Below are 18,481 nucleotides of genomic sequence, written 5' to 3'. Positions count from 1 at the left end.
TTTAAGGTATAGGATTGGTGTGAAGGGAGTTTGCATTGGCTTGAAGGGAGTTTCCACTATTGTGGAATGCATGGCGGGGAGTGTGCAAGAGTACACGTCAGGAGAAGGGTGGAAAATAAGGTTGCCAAAGTCCCTACAGTAGAAGACACAGAAACTGAAGAGGAAGCGAGACAACTCGCTTGCTCCTTATTTCTGGTTCATATACAGTCAATGAACTAAGTAGACCAGGCCAAGCTGCTATCGCATTGGTGCCTATGGGAGAGACACCCCTTAAGCAGACAGGAACTGTGCCAATTTTTTGGGTCAAAATGGTAAAACGGCCTGAGTAAGACATCTTCATTTATCCAGCACCTTTGGTACAGCATCACCTCGTGAAGACAAAGAATCCACCTATGCTTCACCATCAATTCACATGGCCTGGGCAAGTACAATGCCTGTTCCTAACAGACTCCTACCTCACTTCTCTCTGGTCAATATGAGACGCTATGCATCGTGAATCAACCAGCAGTACCTAACCCTAAGCCCTGGGATGTTAGTGACAGCTAATTCACATCCTACAACATTGTTCACCTTGAGAGGCTGGCCTTGTTCACAGACCCAGCTGACGACAACACAACATAAGGATTTGCCAGAATGAACCAAATGCATCACAACAGGCAGCCAACCAAGGAAACAGAGCCTCCCATTCATCYAGTGAACAAACAAAGCAATCAGCTTAGCCATGGTAAAGAGATATACTTTACAGCTGCCAGCCACCAAGGGAAAGTAGTGCTTCTTTATAAGAAATTACTGAGTTTACAGGAGAAAAAGGGAGGATAGACTGAAAGAAAGAGTGATTGAGACGGTRTTAAGTAGAAAGGGTGGTATGCTACTTCAGGACTATAAAATGATCTAATAACATTAGGTTCATATTTTCTCAATTATTTCTAATTTTCCTCATGTTTTTTTGTTTTGTTTTAAGGATTTCTTAGAAACATCTCAAGCCTTGGCCTACTTCCCTGACYACACAGACAATGCATCACTTCCCGTGTGCCCAATAATGTTTGTACCATGTTTTGTGCTGCTATCATGTTGTGCTGCTGCCATGTTGTTGTCGTCGTAATGTGTTGCTATCATGCTTTGTTGTCTTAGGTCTCTATGTAGTGTTGTGGTGTCTTTGTCGTGATGTGTCCTATATCTTTAAATCCCAGCCCCCGYCCCCACAGGAGGCCTTTTGGTAGGCCGTAATTGTAAATAAGAATGTTAACTGACTTGCCTAGTTAAATAAAAAGTTTTTAAAAAAAAAATAATAATAATAATTATTATTATAATTAATAATAATACAATACTCACTGACCCACTGGGCACCAAGGCCAACCAGCACACAGACACGAAATTAAAAAGAGTCACCAAATTGCATTATTTTAAGATGCACCCTCTTATTTTCTAGTGAGCCTAAATAGCTAACTATGTTCCTTTAAAATCAGGGGTGGGCAACTTTGATTGTAACTCATGAGGAAGTGCAGTGGCTCGAGGGTCTGCGTACCCACATCCATAACGACAAAAGCCCTAGGATTTTGGGGGCCCGAAATTGTGTTTGCGGGGCACCCCCCCCACCTTGCAAGCAAAACATTTTAGCAGCCCCACTTGACTGCAGAGATAAATGTAGAGTTCTTTTTATGCAATTCTACACATTTTGCCATTGGGCGGAGAGAACATTTAGCAATTTTATAACTAATTTCATGGTCGGTAATTTGACCATGATTAATACAAGTTCAGATATCTGAACCGTTAGTCTAAATTAGTCTAACTAGCTTTTGTCAAATTTACATCAAAAATATATATTTTCTGTATTTTAGCTAACCCAAACCATTTTCCTAACCTTAACCTAATTATCCTGACCTGCCATGTGAATTCTCCCAGCCTGCTGCACAAGTTATATTAACCTACTATGAAAAGTCAATTCAGACAAAAGCTGTATCCATTCTAGACAAAAACCACCTATGCTTTAAATATCAAGCGGCTGCTGGAGCTGACAGGCTCTGATGGGGGACAGGACTAACTGGTTGGCCCTCCGGTTTAGAGCACTCCTCAGGGGTTGCCACTCCCTCCTGAGTAGTGACAAGGTAGGGGGCTCCAAGAGACCTCATTAACCGAACAGCTCCATGGTCTACAGAAGACGTGGCTGGCTGGGGATTCCATCCGTTTCCAGAGGACATGGCTGGCTGGGGGTTCCCCATCTGTCTCCAATCACATGCTGGGATTTACATGCTCACTAGGGGACTTGCAGTCCTCACCCAATCACAGGCTGGGATTTCCATCCACATGGCCCCATCCTCAGTGACGTCATCTTCAACAACCAAACTGCGTGAGGCAAACCTATCAAATCGCATAGCTACTTGCATAGCCTACCTACTCTCTGTTGTCTGTAAGGCAGAGGTTCTCAAACCATGTGTGTTTGATCTACTCCAGAGCTGGCAYACCTGATTCAACTAAATCATCAAGCCCTTGACTAGGTAAATCATGTGAGCTAGTTCAGGGCTACAACAACATCGTAAACCGTCTAGGGGTCCCCGAGGAGTTTTGAGCACCACTGCTGTACAGTGTATGAGGATGTAGTACCATAAACAATTCCACATGAAATGCTATTAGAAATAATTTAAGCACTGTTTCCTTGCTAGAGCTCCTCAAGCTGTGAGTACTAAAAAACATGCACAATAACATATTAGCTAGATGTGCCTCGTAACGGACTCCCCTGTTACAATCTGATATGGATTTTCTGCAGTACACAACTGAAAAGCAATAAAGTGGTCCCTCTAACCTGGAAAGGCCCAGATTTACTCCTCTGGTATAAAAACTACTTACTTTTGGTAAAGTGGCCACCTGCTCATCCAACATCTCATTCCAAAAAAATCATGGGCATTAAAATGGAGTTGTTCCCCCCTTTTTGCTGCATTAACAGTGTCCACTCTTCTGGGAAGGCTTTCCACTAGATGTTGGAACATTGCTGCGGGGACTTACCACAAGAGCATTAGTAAGGTCGGGCACTGATGTTGAGCGATTAGGTCTGGCTCGTAGCCGGCGTTCCAATTCATCACGAAAGTGTTTGATGGGGTTGAGGTCAGGGCTCTGTGCAGGCCAGTCAAGTTCTTCCACATCGATCTCGACAAACAAGTTTCTGTATGGACCTCGCTTTATGCACAGGGGCATTGGCATGCTGAAACAGGAAAAGGCCTTCCCCAAAACAGTTGCCACAAAGTTGGAAGCACAGAATCATCTAGAATGTMATTGTATGCTGTAGCATTAGGATTTACCTTCCCTGGAACTAAGGGTCCAAACCCAAACCATGAAATAAAGCCCCAGACCATTATTCCTCCTCCACAAAACCTTAGTTGGCACAATGCATTGTGGCAGGTAGTGTTCTCCTGGCATCTGCCAAACCAAGAATCATCTGTCGGAATGCCAGATGGTGAAGCTTGATTCATCACTCCAGACAACACATTTCCACTGCTTCAGAGTCCAATGGCAGCAAACTTTACACCCCTCCAGCCCGCGCATGGTGATCTTAGTCTTGTGTGCTGTTGCTCAGCCATGGAAACCCATTTCATGAAGCTCCCGACGAACAGTTCTTGTGCCGATGTTACTTCCAGAGGCAGTTTGGAACTCGGTAGCGAGTGATGTCAGCTGAATCCACTCATTTGAAGGGGTATCCATCAACTTATGTATATACAGTGCACTCGTAAAGTTCAGACCCCTTGATTTTCCACATTTTGTTTCGTTACAGCCTTATTCTAAAATGTATTAGTCTCCCCCCCCCTCAATCTACACACAATACCCAATAATGACAAAGTAAAAACAGGTTTAGAAATTTGCAAATGTATTAAAAATAATGAAATATCACATTTACATAAGTATTCAGACTCTTTACTCAGTACTTTATTGAATCACCTTTGGCAGTGATTGCAGCTTTGAGTCTTCTTGGGTATGACGCTACAAGCTTGGCACACCTGTATTTGGGGAGTTTCTCCCATTCTTCTCTACAGATCCTCTCAAGCTCTGTCAGGTTGGATGGGGAGCGTCGCTGCACAGCTATTATCAGGTCGCTTCAGAGATGTTCGATCGGGTTCAAGTCCAGGCTCTGGCTGGGACACTCAAGGACATTCAGAGACTTGTCCCAAAGCAACTCCTGCGTTGTCTTGGCTGTGTGCTTAAGGTCGTTGTCTCATTGGAAGTGGACCTTCGCCCCAGTCTAAGGTCCGGAGTAAGGTTATCATTAAGGATCTCTGTTCATCTTTCCCTCGATCCTGACTAGTCTCCCAGTCCCTGAAAAATATACCCATAGCATGATGCTGCCACCACCATGCTTCACCGTAGGTTTCCTCCAAACATGATGCTTGGCATTCAGTTCAAAKAGTTCACTCTTGGTTTTATCAGACCATGGTCTGAATGTCCTTTAGGTGGCTTTTGGCAAACTCCAAGTGGGCTGTCATGTGTATTTTACTGAAGAGTGGATTCCATCTGGCCACTCTACCATAAAGGCCTGATTGGTGGAGTGCTACAGAGATGGGAGAACATTCCAGAAAGATGACCATCTCAGCAGAGGAACTATGGTCACTGACAGAGCTCCATCAGGTTCATGGTCACCTCCCTGACCAAGGCCCTGCTCTCCCCCGATTGCACAGTTTGGTCTGGTGGCCAGCTCTGGGAGTCTTGGTGGTTCTAAAACATCTTCCATTTAAGAATGTTGGAGGCCACTGCGTTCTTGGGGACCTTCAATGCTGCAGAAAGGTTTTGGTACCCTTCCCCAGATCTGTGCCTCGACACAATTCCTTTGACCTCATGGCTTGGTTTTTGCTCTGACATGCACTGTCAACTGTGGGACCTTATATAGACAGGTGTGTGCCTTTCCAAATCATGTCCAGTCAATTAATACATTTACGAAAGATGGACTCCAATCAAGTTGTAGAAACATCAAGCATAATCAATGGAAACAGGATGCACCCGAATCAATTTCGAGTCTCAAAGCAAAGGGTCTGAATACGTATGTAAATAAGGTATCCGTTTTTTTTGGTGTAAAAGTTTCTAAAATCCTGTTTTCGGTTTACCATTATGGGGTATTGTGTGTAGATTGAAGAAAAACATTAATTTAAATACATTTTAGAATAAAGCTGTAATGTAACCAAATCTGGAAAAAGTCAAGGTGTCTGAATACTTTCCAAATGCATGTATATAGTATGCACACACCCTGGCCCTGCCCCCTACTCATTTCAGACATCCCTAAGAATGACTCAAAGCCAGGGCACTAGGCCTATTCCCTACATCAGGGATGGGCAGTGCCAGTCCTCCGGGGCTGGAGGGGTGTCACACACTGTCCACATCCCTAGTCAACACAGCTGATTAAACTAATTGCATTCTAAACTGAAGATCGTGATTGGAGTCAGGTGCGTTAGCTGGGGCAAAAGTGTGACACCAATCAGGCCCCAGAGGACTGGAGTTGCCCATCCCTGCACTAGGCTGAGCCAGTTACATAAAAGAACGTCAAAAAACGCCCTTGAGCCTGGAGCTAGCCTTTACTACAGCTGCAACAATGACAGCATCTTGACAGGCTGCATCACCGCTTGGTATGGCAACTGCTTGGCATCAAACCACAAGGCGCGACAGAGGGCAGTGCGCACAGCCCAGTACATCACATGAAGGCCCTACAAATTGCCAAACACTCCAGCCACCCACGTCATAGACTGTTCTCTCTGCTACCGCACGGCAAGCGGTACCGATGCATCAAGTCTGGACCCAACAGGACCCTGAACAGGGTCTATCCCCAAGTCATAAGAATTCTAAATAGTTAACCAAATAGCTACCTGGACAATCAATATTGACCCTTTTGTCACTAACTCTTTATTATTATCTATGCTGTTGCCTAGTCACTTTAGCCCTACCTATACGTACATATCTACGTCAATTACCGCATACACACCGCACATCGACTCTGTACTGCTACCACGTTACTCATTGTGTATTTATTCCTTGTGTTTTCTCTCTGCGCTATTGGGAAGGGCCCGTAATTATGCATTTCACTATTAGTCTACACCTGTTGTTTAGGAAGCATATGACAAATCCAATTTTATTTGACTTTAGTGGTAACTAGACCTAGGCCACAGAGGGGGGGGGGTCACGGTATAAACGCAGGTCATCACATCCAGAGCAACGCCTAAATACATCAATGAGATGTTCTGAGGAGATTCTAATAAAGGTTGGAGTCGGGTTCTCAACAGCTCATCGCTTAAGAGCGACACACTGACACGTGGGCTGTGTTACAAAACAAACTGTTACATTATCAACGTGCAAACGCATTGGTCATGAAGTCATCAAGCAAGACACTCTTCCTCTGGCCTCTTAATTCTCTTGTTTCAAATAGAATGGAATAATTAATAGCATCATATAAAATAACCTGCATTTTGGGAATACGTTGCATGTTCGTAGTTGTTAGTACGTCCACCTGCAGTCCTAATAAAGGCCTAGAGAAGAAGAAAAAAAGAACAGGAAGTAGTCTGACCTTATAGGGTTCCCCAAACAGGGGAACGGTCTCCTGGTAGAACTCCTTCTCCTGGAAGGTTCCCTGATTCCGCCGCTCCCGCTCTCGGATGCGAAGGAGGTTCCTCTCTTCATTGTAGCTGTGGGGGGGGGGGGGGACAGACAGATGGGTTTAGAGTGGGCACTTTGAACACTACACATTTCTCAAGTCTGTATACGCTTAACTCAGACTTCAGGGTAAATTAAATTATGCACGGATATCAAAAATGGAAGACTTGGGCGAGAATATTTTTTTTTGAAATACTCGGGTAGATCTCAGGTTTGGATTTGGCCTTTATAGGAGAGCAAGTTGGATTGATAATGGATATTACACAAAGTACACCATTACCAGAAAAAAATATCCAATGACTGACCAAGGATTTTGAGGGTCCAAAATCACTTCTGTGTTGCCATAATTTCTGGGCACAGCTGTAATGGGGGATATGTTCCCATCATTTCTGGGGACTAATTGGGGGGAGGGTGCCCATCATACAGTGAGTGCCTTCAGTAGGTATTCACACCCCTTAACACTTTCCACAGTGTTGGGTTACAGCCTGAATGTAAAAAGTGATTCAATTGAGAAAACACATTTCACTGGTATACACTCACAATACCCCATTGTGTCATGAAAATRTATYGAGTTAATAAGTATTTAGACCCCTTTGTTTTGCCTAAATAAGTTCAGGACCACAAAATAATATGTGCTAAACACGGAAGTTGCATGGACTCACTGTGAGCATAAACTGTTTAACATGAGGTAGTCATTCAAATATCATCCCTGTACCCCACACATACAGATAATTGTAAGGACCCTCAGTCGAACAGTGAATTTCAAACACAGATTCAACCACAAAGACCAGGGAGTTTTCCAATGCCTCACAAAGAAGGGCACCTATTGGTAGATGGGTAAAAAATAATAATAAGCTGACATTAAATATCYCTTTGAGTATGGTGAAGTTATTAATTACGCTTTGGGTGGTGTATTGATACACCCAGTCACTATAAAGATACAGGCGTCCTTTGTAACTTAGTTGTCGGAAAGGAAGGAAACTGCTCAGGGATTTCACAATGAGACCAATGGTGACTTTAAAACAGTTACAGAGTTTAATGGCTGTGATTGTATTCTCCTATGTCGATCCATCAGTTGTTACTCCAAAAATACTAACCTAGTGAAAAGGAAGCCTGTACAGAATAATAATATTCCAAAACATGCATCCTGTTTGCAACAAGGCACGAAAGTAATACTGCAAAATATTTGGCAAAGAAATTGACTTTTGGTTGTGAATACAAAGCTTTACGTTCATATTTTCAAGCATGCTGGTGGCCACATCATGTTACGGATATGGGAATTATTTTAGGAGAAAAAGAAACGGAATAGAGCCAAGTACAGGCAAAATCCTAGAGTAAAACTTGGTTCAGTCGGCTTTCCAACGGACACTGGGTGGCAAATTCACCTTTTCAGCAGGATAATTAAGTAAACCACATGGCCAAATTAACACTGGAGTTGCTTACCAAGAAGACAGTTGAGGTCTTTAAGTTAATCTACTTTAAAATATATGCCAAGATCTGAAATGGCTAAAAAAATTATCAACAACCAATTTGGCAGAGCTTGAAGAATTTTGAAAATAAATCAAATTGGGCAAACGTTGCACCATCCAGGTATGGAACTCTTAGGAACTTACCCAGAAAGACTCACGGTTGTAATCAATGYCAAAAGTACATTTAAAGTATTGACTCAGGGGTGTAAAAACATATGTATGAGATTTCTGTATTTAGTTTTCAATAAATTGGCAAAAATGTCTAAAAACATGTTGTTTTCACTGTCATTATGGTGTATTGTGTGTAGATGGGTGAGAGAGAAAACAAATTTGATCAATTTTGAATTCAGGCTGTAACAACAAAATGTGAAATAAGTCAAGGGGTATGAATACTTTCTGAAGGCCCTGTATCTGGAGACAGGTGTAATTATAGACAGAGACACAGTCCTATGGGGTTGACATCATCTGTTTCAAACACTCCCTCTAGAATGGCACACTGCCATAATACATGTCAAATGGACAACGACTTACTATACTGGATTTTAAAATCAGCTCTGTTGAAGTAAGAAGGGTGTGTATAACTTGATCTGGGTGGAGAACTTGGGTGGAGAACTTGGATGTAGCTTCAATTGTCATTTGGAAATCTGGCAACAAAATAGACTGCCCTCAAAACAGCTTGGCCATCGTCCTGCTCTGCATCATGTAATTTTATAGGCGGTTCCTAGAACATGCTCACAATCCAGTGGTGTAAAGTACTTAAGTAAAAATACTTTAAAGTACTACTTAAGCAGTTTGAGTATATGTACTTTACTATTTATATATTTGACAACTTCTACTAAACTACATTCCTAAAGAGAATAATGCACTTTTTACTCCATACATTTTCCCTGACACCTAAAAGTACATTAATTTTTTTTTTATACTTAGCAAGACAGAAATTGTTAAATTCACACCCTTGCCAAGAGAACATCGCTGGTCATCCCCACTGTCTTTCATCTGGCGGACTCACTAAATAAATGCTTTATTGGTCAATTCTGTCTGAGTGTTGGAGTGTGCCCCTGAATATGATTGTAAAAAAAAAAATGTAAAAGACAACTTAATATAGTATTCAGACCCTTTGCTATAATACTCGAAATTGAGCTCTTGTGCATCCTATTCCAATTGCTCATTTAAACCTTTATTTAACTAGGCAAGTCAGTTAAGAAGAAATTCTTATTTACAATGGACTGCCTACCCCAGGCCAAACCCAGACGACGCTGGGCCAATTGTGCGCCGCCCTATCGGACTCCCAATCACAGCCGGATGTGATACAGCCTGAATTCGAACCAGGGACAGTAGTGCACTGAGATGCAGTGCCTTAGACTGCTGCGGCACTCAGGAGACCATCATCCTTGAGATGTTTCCACAACTTGGTTAGAGTTCACCTGTGGTAAATTCAATTGGATTGGACATGATTTGGTAAGGTCCCATAGCTGACAKTGCATGTCAGAGCAAAAACCAAGCCATGAGGTTGAAGGAATTGTCCGTAGAGCCCCGGGACAAGATTGTGTCAAGACACAGATCTGGGGAAGGGTACCAAAACAATTCAGCAGCATATAAGGTCCCCATTGACTCATCACATACAGTGCATTCGGAAAGTTCAGACCCCTTGACTTTTCCCACATTGTTACGTTACAGCCTTATTCCAAAATGGATTAAATAGTTCCCCCCCCCCTCACCAATCTACACACAATACCCCATAATGACAAAGCATAAAACCGTTTAGAAAAAACATTTATTTATATTTTTTATAATCATCATATCACATTTACATAAGTATTCAGACCCTTTGCTCAGTACTTTGTTGAAGCACCTTTGGCAGCGATTACAGCCTCGAGTCTTCTTGGGAATGACGCTACAAGCTGGTCACACCAGTTTTTTGGGAGTTTCTCCCAATCTTCTCTGTAGATCCTCTCAAACTCTGTCAGGTTGGATGAGAGCGTCGATGCACAGCTATTATCAGGTCTCTCCAGAAACGTTCGATCTGGGTTCAGGTACGGGCTCTAGCTGGGCCACTCGAGGACATTCAGAGACTTGTCCCAAAGCAACTCCTGCGTTGTCTTGGCTGTGTGCTTATAGTTGTTGATCTGTTGGAAGGTGAACTGTCGCCCCTAGTCGGAGAACCTGCTCCAGAATGCACAGGACTTCAAAGATCTCTGTACTTTGCTCCATTGATCTTTCTCTTGATCCTGACTAATCTCCCAGTCCCCGCCGATGAAAAACCTCCCCACAGCATGACGCTGCCACCACCATGCTTCACAGTAGGGACGGTGCCAGGTTTCCTCCAGACGTGACGCCTGGCATTCAGTCCAAAGAGTTCAATCTTGGTTTCATCAGACCAGATAATCTTGTTTCTCATGGTCAGAGTCCTTTAGGCAAACTCAAATCGGGCTGTCATGTGCCTTTTACTGCGGAGTGGCTACTGTCTGGCCACTCTACCATAAAGGCCTGATTGGTGTAGTGCTGCAGAGATGGTTGTCCTTCTGGAAGGTTCTCCCATCTCCACAGAGGAACTCTGAAGCGCTGTCAGTGACCATTGGGTTCTTGGTCACCTCCCTGACCAAGGCCCTTCTCCCCCGATTGCTCAGTTTGGCCAGGCGGCCAGCTCTAGGAAGAGGCTTGGTGGTTCTAACTTCTTCCATTTAAGAATGATGGAGGACACTGTGTTCTTGGGGACCTTTAATGCTGCAGAATGTTTTGGCACCTTCCCCAGATCTGTGCCTCGACATAATCCCTTCTCGGAGCTCTACGGACAATTCCGTCGACCTCATGGCTTTGTTTTTGCTCCGACATGCACTGTCAACTGTGGAACCTTATAAATACAGGGGTGTTCCTTTCCAAATCATGTCCAATCAATTGAATTTACAACAGGCGGACTCCTATCAAGTTGTAGAAAGATCAAAAGATGGATAAAAACAGGATGCACCTGAGCTCAATTTCAAGTCTCATAGCAAAGGATCTTAATAAATAACATAAAAACATTTTTTCTTAACTGTTTTTGCTTTGTCATTATGGGGCAKTGTGTGTAGATTTGAGGAAAAACGTTTATTTAATCCATTTTAGAATAAGGCTGTAACGTAACAAAATACGGGGGTCTGAATACTTTCCGAATGCACTGTACACTGCTGCTACCTATCTGTCACTTTATTTCGAGTTATACCTGTATGTATACTGAACAAAAATAAAACGCAACATGTAAAGTGTTGGTCCCATGTTTTATGAGCTGAATGAAAAAGTCCCTAAATACATTTTTTTATTTGAGCAGTTTTGGAGCAGTGGCTTCTTCCTTGCTGAGCAGCCTTTCAGGTTATGTCGATATAGGACTCGTTTTACTGTGGATATAGATACTTTTGTACCCATTTCCTCCAGCATCTTCACAAGGTCCTTTGCTGTTGTTCTGGGATTGATTTGCACTTTTCGCACCAAAGTACGTTCATCTCTAGGAGACAAAACACGTCTCCTTCCTGAGCGGTATGATGGCTGCTTGGTCCCATGGTGTTTATACTTGCGTACTATTGTTTTGTGGAGTGGTTGAAAAACAAGTTTTAATGACTCCAACCTATGTGTATGTAAACTTCCGACTTCAACTGTATACAGCCAAGTTATCGTTACTCAGTGAGCATCTATTATTATGCGTTTTACTTGTGTATTCTTTTTCTATTTCCTTTCTCTCTGCATTGTGGGTAAGGACCTGTAAGTAAGCATTTCATCTGTTAGTCTACACCTGTTGTTTACAAAGCATGTGATTAATACAATTTGATTATTATCTTTCAAATCTTGGAATGTTCTCAAACCATTACGGTCCATGATATGGGCTCCCGAGTGGCGCAGTGGTCTAAGGCACTGCATCTCAGTGCTAGAGGCACTCAGTGCTACAGACATCCTGGTTCGAATCCAGGTTGTATCACAACCAGCCGTGATTGGGAGTCCCATAGGGYGGCGCACAACTGGCCCAGCGTCGTCCGGATTAGGGTTTGGCCGGGGTAGGCCGTCATTGTAAAATAAGAATTTATTCTTAACTGACTTGCCTAGTTAAATACAAAAATAAAATAAATCAGCAAGGGTACATACGGATTGCACATTTGGAACATTGGGGGGGATGCAAAAGGCCACCCTCCAGAACGCAAGGCGTTATTGTGAAATATTGGAGTACGGCCATGCCATTTTGATTCCCATGTGATGTTATTTACAGGTGTAAATCATGTACAGCCACTGTAGTAAAGCTGCCTGCCACAGTGGTGGTCTGATGCACACTAACCCCTAGGTCCCCTTAAAACTGATTATCACCCTCCTCACCCAAAAACTAATCTTACATCTATGCTTCTCATCTCCTCTCTCTTAAATGAAGGCACAAGAACACACCAGACTGATAAGGACTAGAAGGATCATTCATGAAGCTAGGCCTACTTCTAAATCCAGCCGTCCCATAGACGTAGCCTATGTGTAGTGTCTGGCTTTTCAGAAGGGATSCAAGAATGAGCCTTTATCCAAAATGTAGGCCTATAACACAACCATGTCTGCATGACATCATTAAAATACAAACTGCATACGATAACATAACGTAGGCCTAGCGGAGGCCTACAGGCAAAACTTTGGCAGGCGCCTGCACTGAAATTCCTTCGAACCACAAAAGTCGGCTGATGGCAGGCTTTTAAGTTTTATAAGAGGCGCAGGGCTGTCTGTAGTTAGCAAAGTAGAAGCAACACACAGCATTACTAGCCTCCACTAAAGAGAAGGGCTGTGTGATGAGTGGGGGAGGGGAAGGACAGAGAGACTCCTTCCCCTGCAGTGGGCAAAGGTCAACATGTGGTTCACCCTGTATCATTACTCACAATCCACTGACTCGTATACATTGGAGGTGAAAAGATATTCAGACACTTATGGTAAACAAAGGAAGTTTGTTTCAGTAAAAAGATGGCTTTTTAATTAGCCAAACATCTTTATTGGTAAGCAAGTTGCAACCGCATTTATTTTTCTCTAGTCTMGATTTAAAATCTAACTATTTGTCACATGCGCGCCAAAGATAAGTGTAGAATTTACAGTGAAATGCTTAAAGAGAGATTTGAAGAGACTACTGAGTTGATATCTAACCCCAATTAGCTAACGTTCTTTATATGAAAATGGGTCCATTTCTCCTGTGCTACACCTTTAAGGTTTAGCTTCATGAGGACAGTTTATCCCTCGACATCAGCTGGTGCAATTGTTTCTCCCAGTAGTAGACAAGGGTAGGGTTCAATGCTATACAAAGGCAGTAGACGGAATTAACTTTCATCAACCTAAACACAGGTGTGTGTCTGCGATGCTGCTGCATGCATGGGATGTGTGAGCCTGTACTCAATATACGGATGTGATAGCAGGGTACTGTGGGCATATGTAACGTGTATTATTTGCCTTATTAGGCCAATCAATCTATATCTAGGACTATTATGGCTTTACACAGAGACAGACAATATGGAGAGTTTTTAGACAAGGGACTATCAGTAACTATTGACGGGTTACGTCAACAATAAACAATGCTCCTTCATGTGAATGAGACGCTCCGGTTCTAAAGTCAGTGGTGTAGTGTTCGACAACACTGTGACTCACTTGCTATTCATTTCAAACCTGATATTAAAGTTGTTGAGTAGCTAAAAATATTGCTATAAAAAGGTACAATGAATGGAGACATGGTCAACTCGCCTTCCGTCCTTCCCCTGCGTTTAGGGAAATTGGATTTATTTGCTAAACAAACAAGTTTCGATTTGAGACCTCTAAAAAGGCAATCAGCTGTTCATGCGCGGTGGTTAGCTAATCGCCATATTCAATTCTGCTGGTTAGTAAGTAAAAAAATGTATAAAAAGGAATGATTGAAAGTACACTAGYAGCTAGTTCCTCTGTACGAAATTAAACTACGGTTAACGTTACCTATCAGCATCAGGTTAAAACGCAAAAGCTAGTTAGCAGCCTGCGAACTGCTAGATAAGAGCTAGTTAGGCATCCCACTAACACTGCCAGGCTGCCTACGAGTGAGTGAATTATCAAACTTCTGACTTGACAATTAAATGTCTAACGTTAGTAGCTAAATTCGTGAGTAACGTTTGCTAACTAGCTAGTTAAACTCRCAGGATCACATTACATAATGGCCAGTTATTCTGTTATCCAAAATATTGTTGTTAGCTAGCRAACTATATAGACTTATTTTAAACACGACGGAATTGTTTTTAAATTAGCTAACTAAATGTTAGCCGGTGAGGTTGTGCGCTAGTTACTATCTAAAAATACACTGACATCGTCGATCAGCTGGTTAGCAGTGGCACCAGCTTGCTAGCTAAATCACACCACAGCTGTGGGAGTGAGCAGGCTAGTTCCAGCTGATTCCACCTTATTYGGCTACGCTAGCTGCGTTACCATTCAGTTTTATTACGCTTAAAATGGCAAATAACTTTGCCAAACTCCGTTTAATGTTACAACACGCTTCTAGCGATATCCAAACGTAGTTATCAAAGTAACCAGCCAAACTCAACTTTTGGACTAGCGTCTTTTAGCTAGCTATGGTGTGTAAATTTACTTGCGATAGTTCGTAGGCTAGCTAACGTTATCGTTCTCTGCTTACCTTGAGCGAGCTGCCATGGTGCGCCTCAAAAAACAAATTGCAAGTTGCTTGCCATGTGTTTCTGACAATCCTTGATTGGATAATCTCCCCTCTTGATTACATTGTTTACCAGTCAAATGCCATCGAAATCTTTACATAAATTAACTGTCTATAACTGTTCTTTCATAGTTCTCTGCTAGTAACTGTGCATATGGATCCTGGTCTCAGGGCATACTGGGTTGTTCTATTTCATGCAGTCATCCGGGGGACACARTGGAGTCTGATACGATGGCTTTTGTACGTAAACAGAAAAGCAACCTGCAATAAACACAAAAMGACTGTTCATATGTTCTACTTATTTCCAAATTGTATTTTTGTTGTCTATTAGAGAATGTGTTTTCTTTCTCGCGTTTTTCAATTGTCAATTTAAACAACGTTTGCACAGTTCCCCCCTGCACGTAGGAAATGGTACAGCCACACCATTCCTATTATGGACATGTTATTCTTCTCTCTGAATCACCACCTAAACTATTGCCAGGGATAGCGTTCAACAGTTTTATTTTATCTCTGAACTGAGAACTACACATACCATTAGACAGCAAAGGCTACTGCTGGAAACATCATTATATTGAAAGAGTTCATCTTAATTTCCCCAATTAAATAAAAATGACTGATATATTTTATGATTATGTGGATATTTAAAATATGCCTTGCTATAAATTAATCTAAGTTATTGATAAATGTGAAKAATCTATCTGATAATGGCATCCCATAGATCCTGAACAACATTCCAGTAGTAGTTTTTTTTAATAAATTCTATTTTCGTAGAGACACTCATTGAATTGAATAGAGTGATATTGAAAAACAAAATTCAATGGAGCCTAATTGGTAGGAGAGAACGACTGCCACCTCGCAATGAAGCCAAGGAAGATAAAGGCCAACCGCAGTACTGCAGATCACCATTATTAGACCAGCGTGCACAACTACGGGGGATTTAGCGGTCTAAGCCACTGCATCGCAGTGTTGCGGCGTCACTACAGCCGGGGTTCTATCCCAGCTGTGTCACAACCGGCTGTGACCGGGAGTCCATAGACGGATCGTCCATGCGTTAGGAGGGTAGGGTTTTGCCAGGGGGCTTTACTTGGCTCATCGCACTCTGTGTGCGGGCTGGGTCCTACAAGCTGACTTTGGTTGTCAGTTGAACAGTGTTTCCTCTGACACATTGGTGCAGCTGGCTTCCTGGATAGCGAGTGGGTGTTAAGAAGCACCAGTGCGGGTCGTGTTTCGGCGACGCATGACTTGACCTTCGCCTCTCCCGAGCATGTTGGGGAGTTGCAGAGAGACCAGATCATAATTTGGAGAGAGAAAGGGGGGGAAAATTACAACAACACCAAAAAAAGAATAATTTAGTTGATGGTATACCGTCGGTCCTTCCACTTGAGTTACTCAATGAGAGTGTAACGGATGTGAAATGGCTAGCTAGTTCGCGTGGTGCGCCGCTAATAGCATTTCAATCGGTTACGTCACTCGCTTTGAGACCTTGAAAGTAGTGGTTCCCCTTGCACTGCAAGGGCCGCGGCCTTTGTGGAGCGATGGGTAACGATGCTTCGTGGGTGTCAGTTGTTGATGTGTGCAGAGGGTCCMTGGTTCGCGGGCGAGGGGACGGACTAAAGTTRAACTGTTACAAGAGCAACACGGCAATGTCATTTCCTGGAGTAGCTCAAACTGTGCATGTTAYRTCTCCATGAGACGCCATCTTAACCAWCTTCATTTGGCTTCAATGTGCTATTGAGTCTTCAGATAGGAATGAATTGTGTCACGTGATCSATGGCTTTGACCATTCATATACAGAGTTGAAGTCGGAAGTTTACATACACTTARGTTGGAGTCATTAAAACTAGTTTTTCAACCACTCCACAAATTTCTTGTTAACAAACTATAGTTTTGGCAAGTCGGTTAGGACATCTACTTTGTGCATAACACAAGTAATTTTTCCAACAAATGTTTACAGACAGATTATTTCACTTATAACTCACTGTATCACAATTCCAGTGGGTCAGAAGTTTACATACACTAAGTTGACTGTGCCTTTAAACAGCTTGGGAAATTCCAGAAAATTATGTCATGGCTTAAGAATCTTCTGATAGGCTAATTGACATAATTTGAGTCAATTGGAGGTGTACCTGTGGATGTATTTCAAGGTCTACCTTCAATCGCAGTGTCTCTTTGCTTGACATCATGGGAAAACCAAAAGAAATCAGCCAAGACCTCAGAAAGAATTGTAGACCTCCACAAGTCTGGTTCATCCTTAGGAGCAATTTCCAAACATCTGAAGGTACCACGTTCATCTGTGCAAACAATAGTACACAAGTATAAACACTATGGGACCACACAGCCGTCATACTGCTCAGGAAGGAGACGCGTTCTGTCTCCTATACAGTGGGCTCCAATATTACTGGCACCCCTGACTGGCAATGCGCAAGTAATGCTTAAACAAATATAAACAATATAATTATAGAGATAAACTCAAAATACCAACATGTGAGAAATACGATACTTTATTAATGTTTCAATGGAACCAACCAAAATAATTTATTGATTTAATTAAAAATCTATGTCCTCCAAATCAAGGTTTCACAATTAATGGCATGCTTAAATATTATTGTAAATAACATCTACCAAAATTAAACCACAAATTCAATTCCACTTATTTACGTTTATTTAAGTCTTAAGGAACTATATTGAGCCATTACATCACTAGGGTATAAAAATGAGGTAACACACATGCAATATCCCACTGTCATCCAACACCATGAAGAAAACAAAAGAACTGGCAGTTCAAAAGAGACAGATGGTCATAGACCTTTATAAATCTGGTAATGGCTACGAGAAGATCCACAAACGATTGAATATACCACTGAGCACTGTCAGGGCAATAATTTAAAAAATGCAAAACATATGGAACAGTTGAAAAACTCATGGGTAGAGGACGCAAATGCATTTTGCCCCCCAGGACGGGGAGAAGGATGGTGAGAGAAGCAACAAAATCCCCAAGAATCACTGTGAAAGAATTGCAGGCCTTGGTGGCGTCTTGGGGTCACCAGGTTTAAAAATGCACCATCAGACGCCACCTCCACAACCACAGGCTCTTTGGAAGGGTTGAGAGAGAGAATATTTGGAAGACGCATTTGCGACCAAGCTTTAACTTCTGATTGATGTCTTGAGATGTGCTTCAAGAATACACATGATTTCCTGCCTCATGATGCATCTATTTGTGAAGTGCCCAGTCCCTCCTGCAGCGAAGCACCCCCACAACATGATGCTGCACTGCCGTACTTCACGTTGGGAATGGTGTTCTTCGCATGCAGCCTCCCCTTTTTCCTTTCAAATAAATGGTATTATCCAAACAGTTATATTTTTGTTTAATGAGAACGAGGACATTTCTCCAAAACTACGATTTTGTCCCCAATGTGCAGTTGAAAACGTAGTCCTGGTTTTTTTTTTGTGGGGTTTTTGGAGGAGTGTTTCTTCCTGCTGAGTGTGTCCTTTAGGTTATGTATTATATAGGACTTGTTTTACTGTGGATATAGATATTTGTATATGTTTCGCTCCATGCATCTCTCTGTTTCGACGCCAAACATGCGATGCTGTATCTGACCAAACTCTTTCATTTTGGTGCTCATTGACGCAGAGACTTTTCCAAGTCATAATTTAAATGAAGTTTGGCAAACTCCAGCGTTTGCGTCTGTGTCTTGTGGTCAGAAAGGCTTTCTTCTGGCACCTT

General features: G+C 42.4%; 1 protein-coding gene across 1 annotated transcript in view; it reads right to left on the bottom strand.

Annotated features, from left to right (window-relative positions):
- The window catches only part of LOC111980068 (AF4/FMR2 family member 1), a 67,350-nt gene extending 52,401 nt beyond the window's left edge, over positions 1 to 14,949 (bottom strand). The window contains exons 1-2 of the mRNA XM_070449777.1: positions 14,719 to 14,949; positions 6,533 to 6,650 (exon numbers count right to left, since the gene is read on the bottom strand). Of these exons, the coding sequence (XP_070305878.1) occupies positions 6,533 to 6,650; positions 14,719 to 14,735 (135 nt within the window). The 5' untranslated portion in view covers positions 14,736 to 14,949. The remainder of the gene's footprint in view (positions 1 to 6,532; positions 6,651 to 14,718) is intronic.
- Between the last annotated feature and the right edge of the window lie 3,532 nt (positions 14,950 to 18,481).

The sequence above is a fragment of the Salvelinus sp. IW2-2015 genome, linkage group LG20 (assembly GCF_002910315.2).
Source record: "Salvelinus sp. IW2-2015 linkage group LG20, ASM291031v2, whole genome shotgun sequence".
NCBI classification, from domain to species: Eukaryota; Metazoa; Chordata; class Actinopteri; order Salmoniformes; family Salmonidae; genus Salvelinus; species Salvelinus sp. IW2-2015.
The sequence above is the reverse complement of the archived record's forward strand: the minus strand, read 5'-3'. Positions and strand labels throughout refer to the sequence as shown.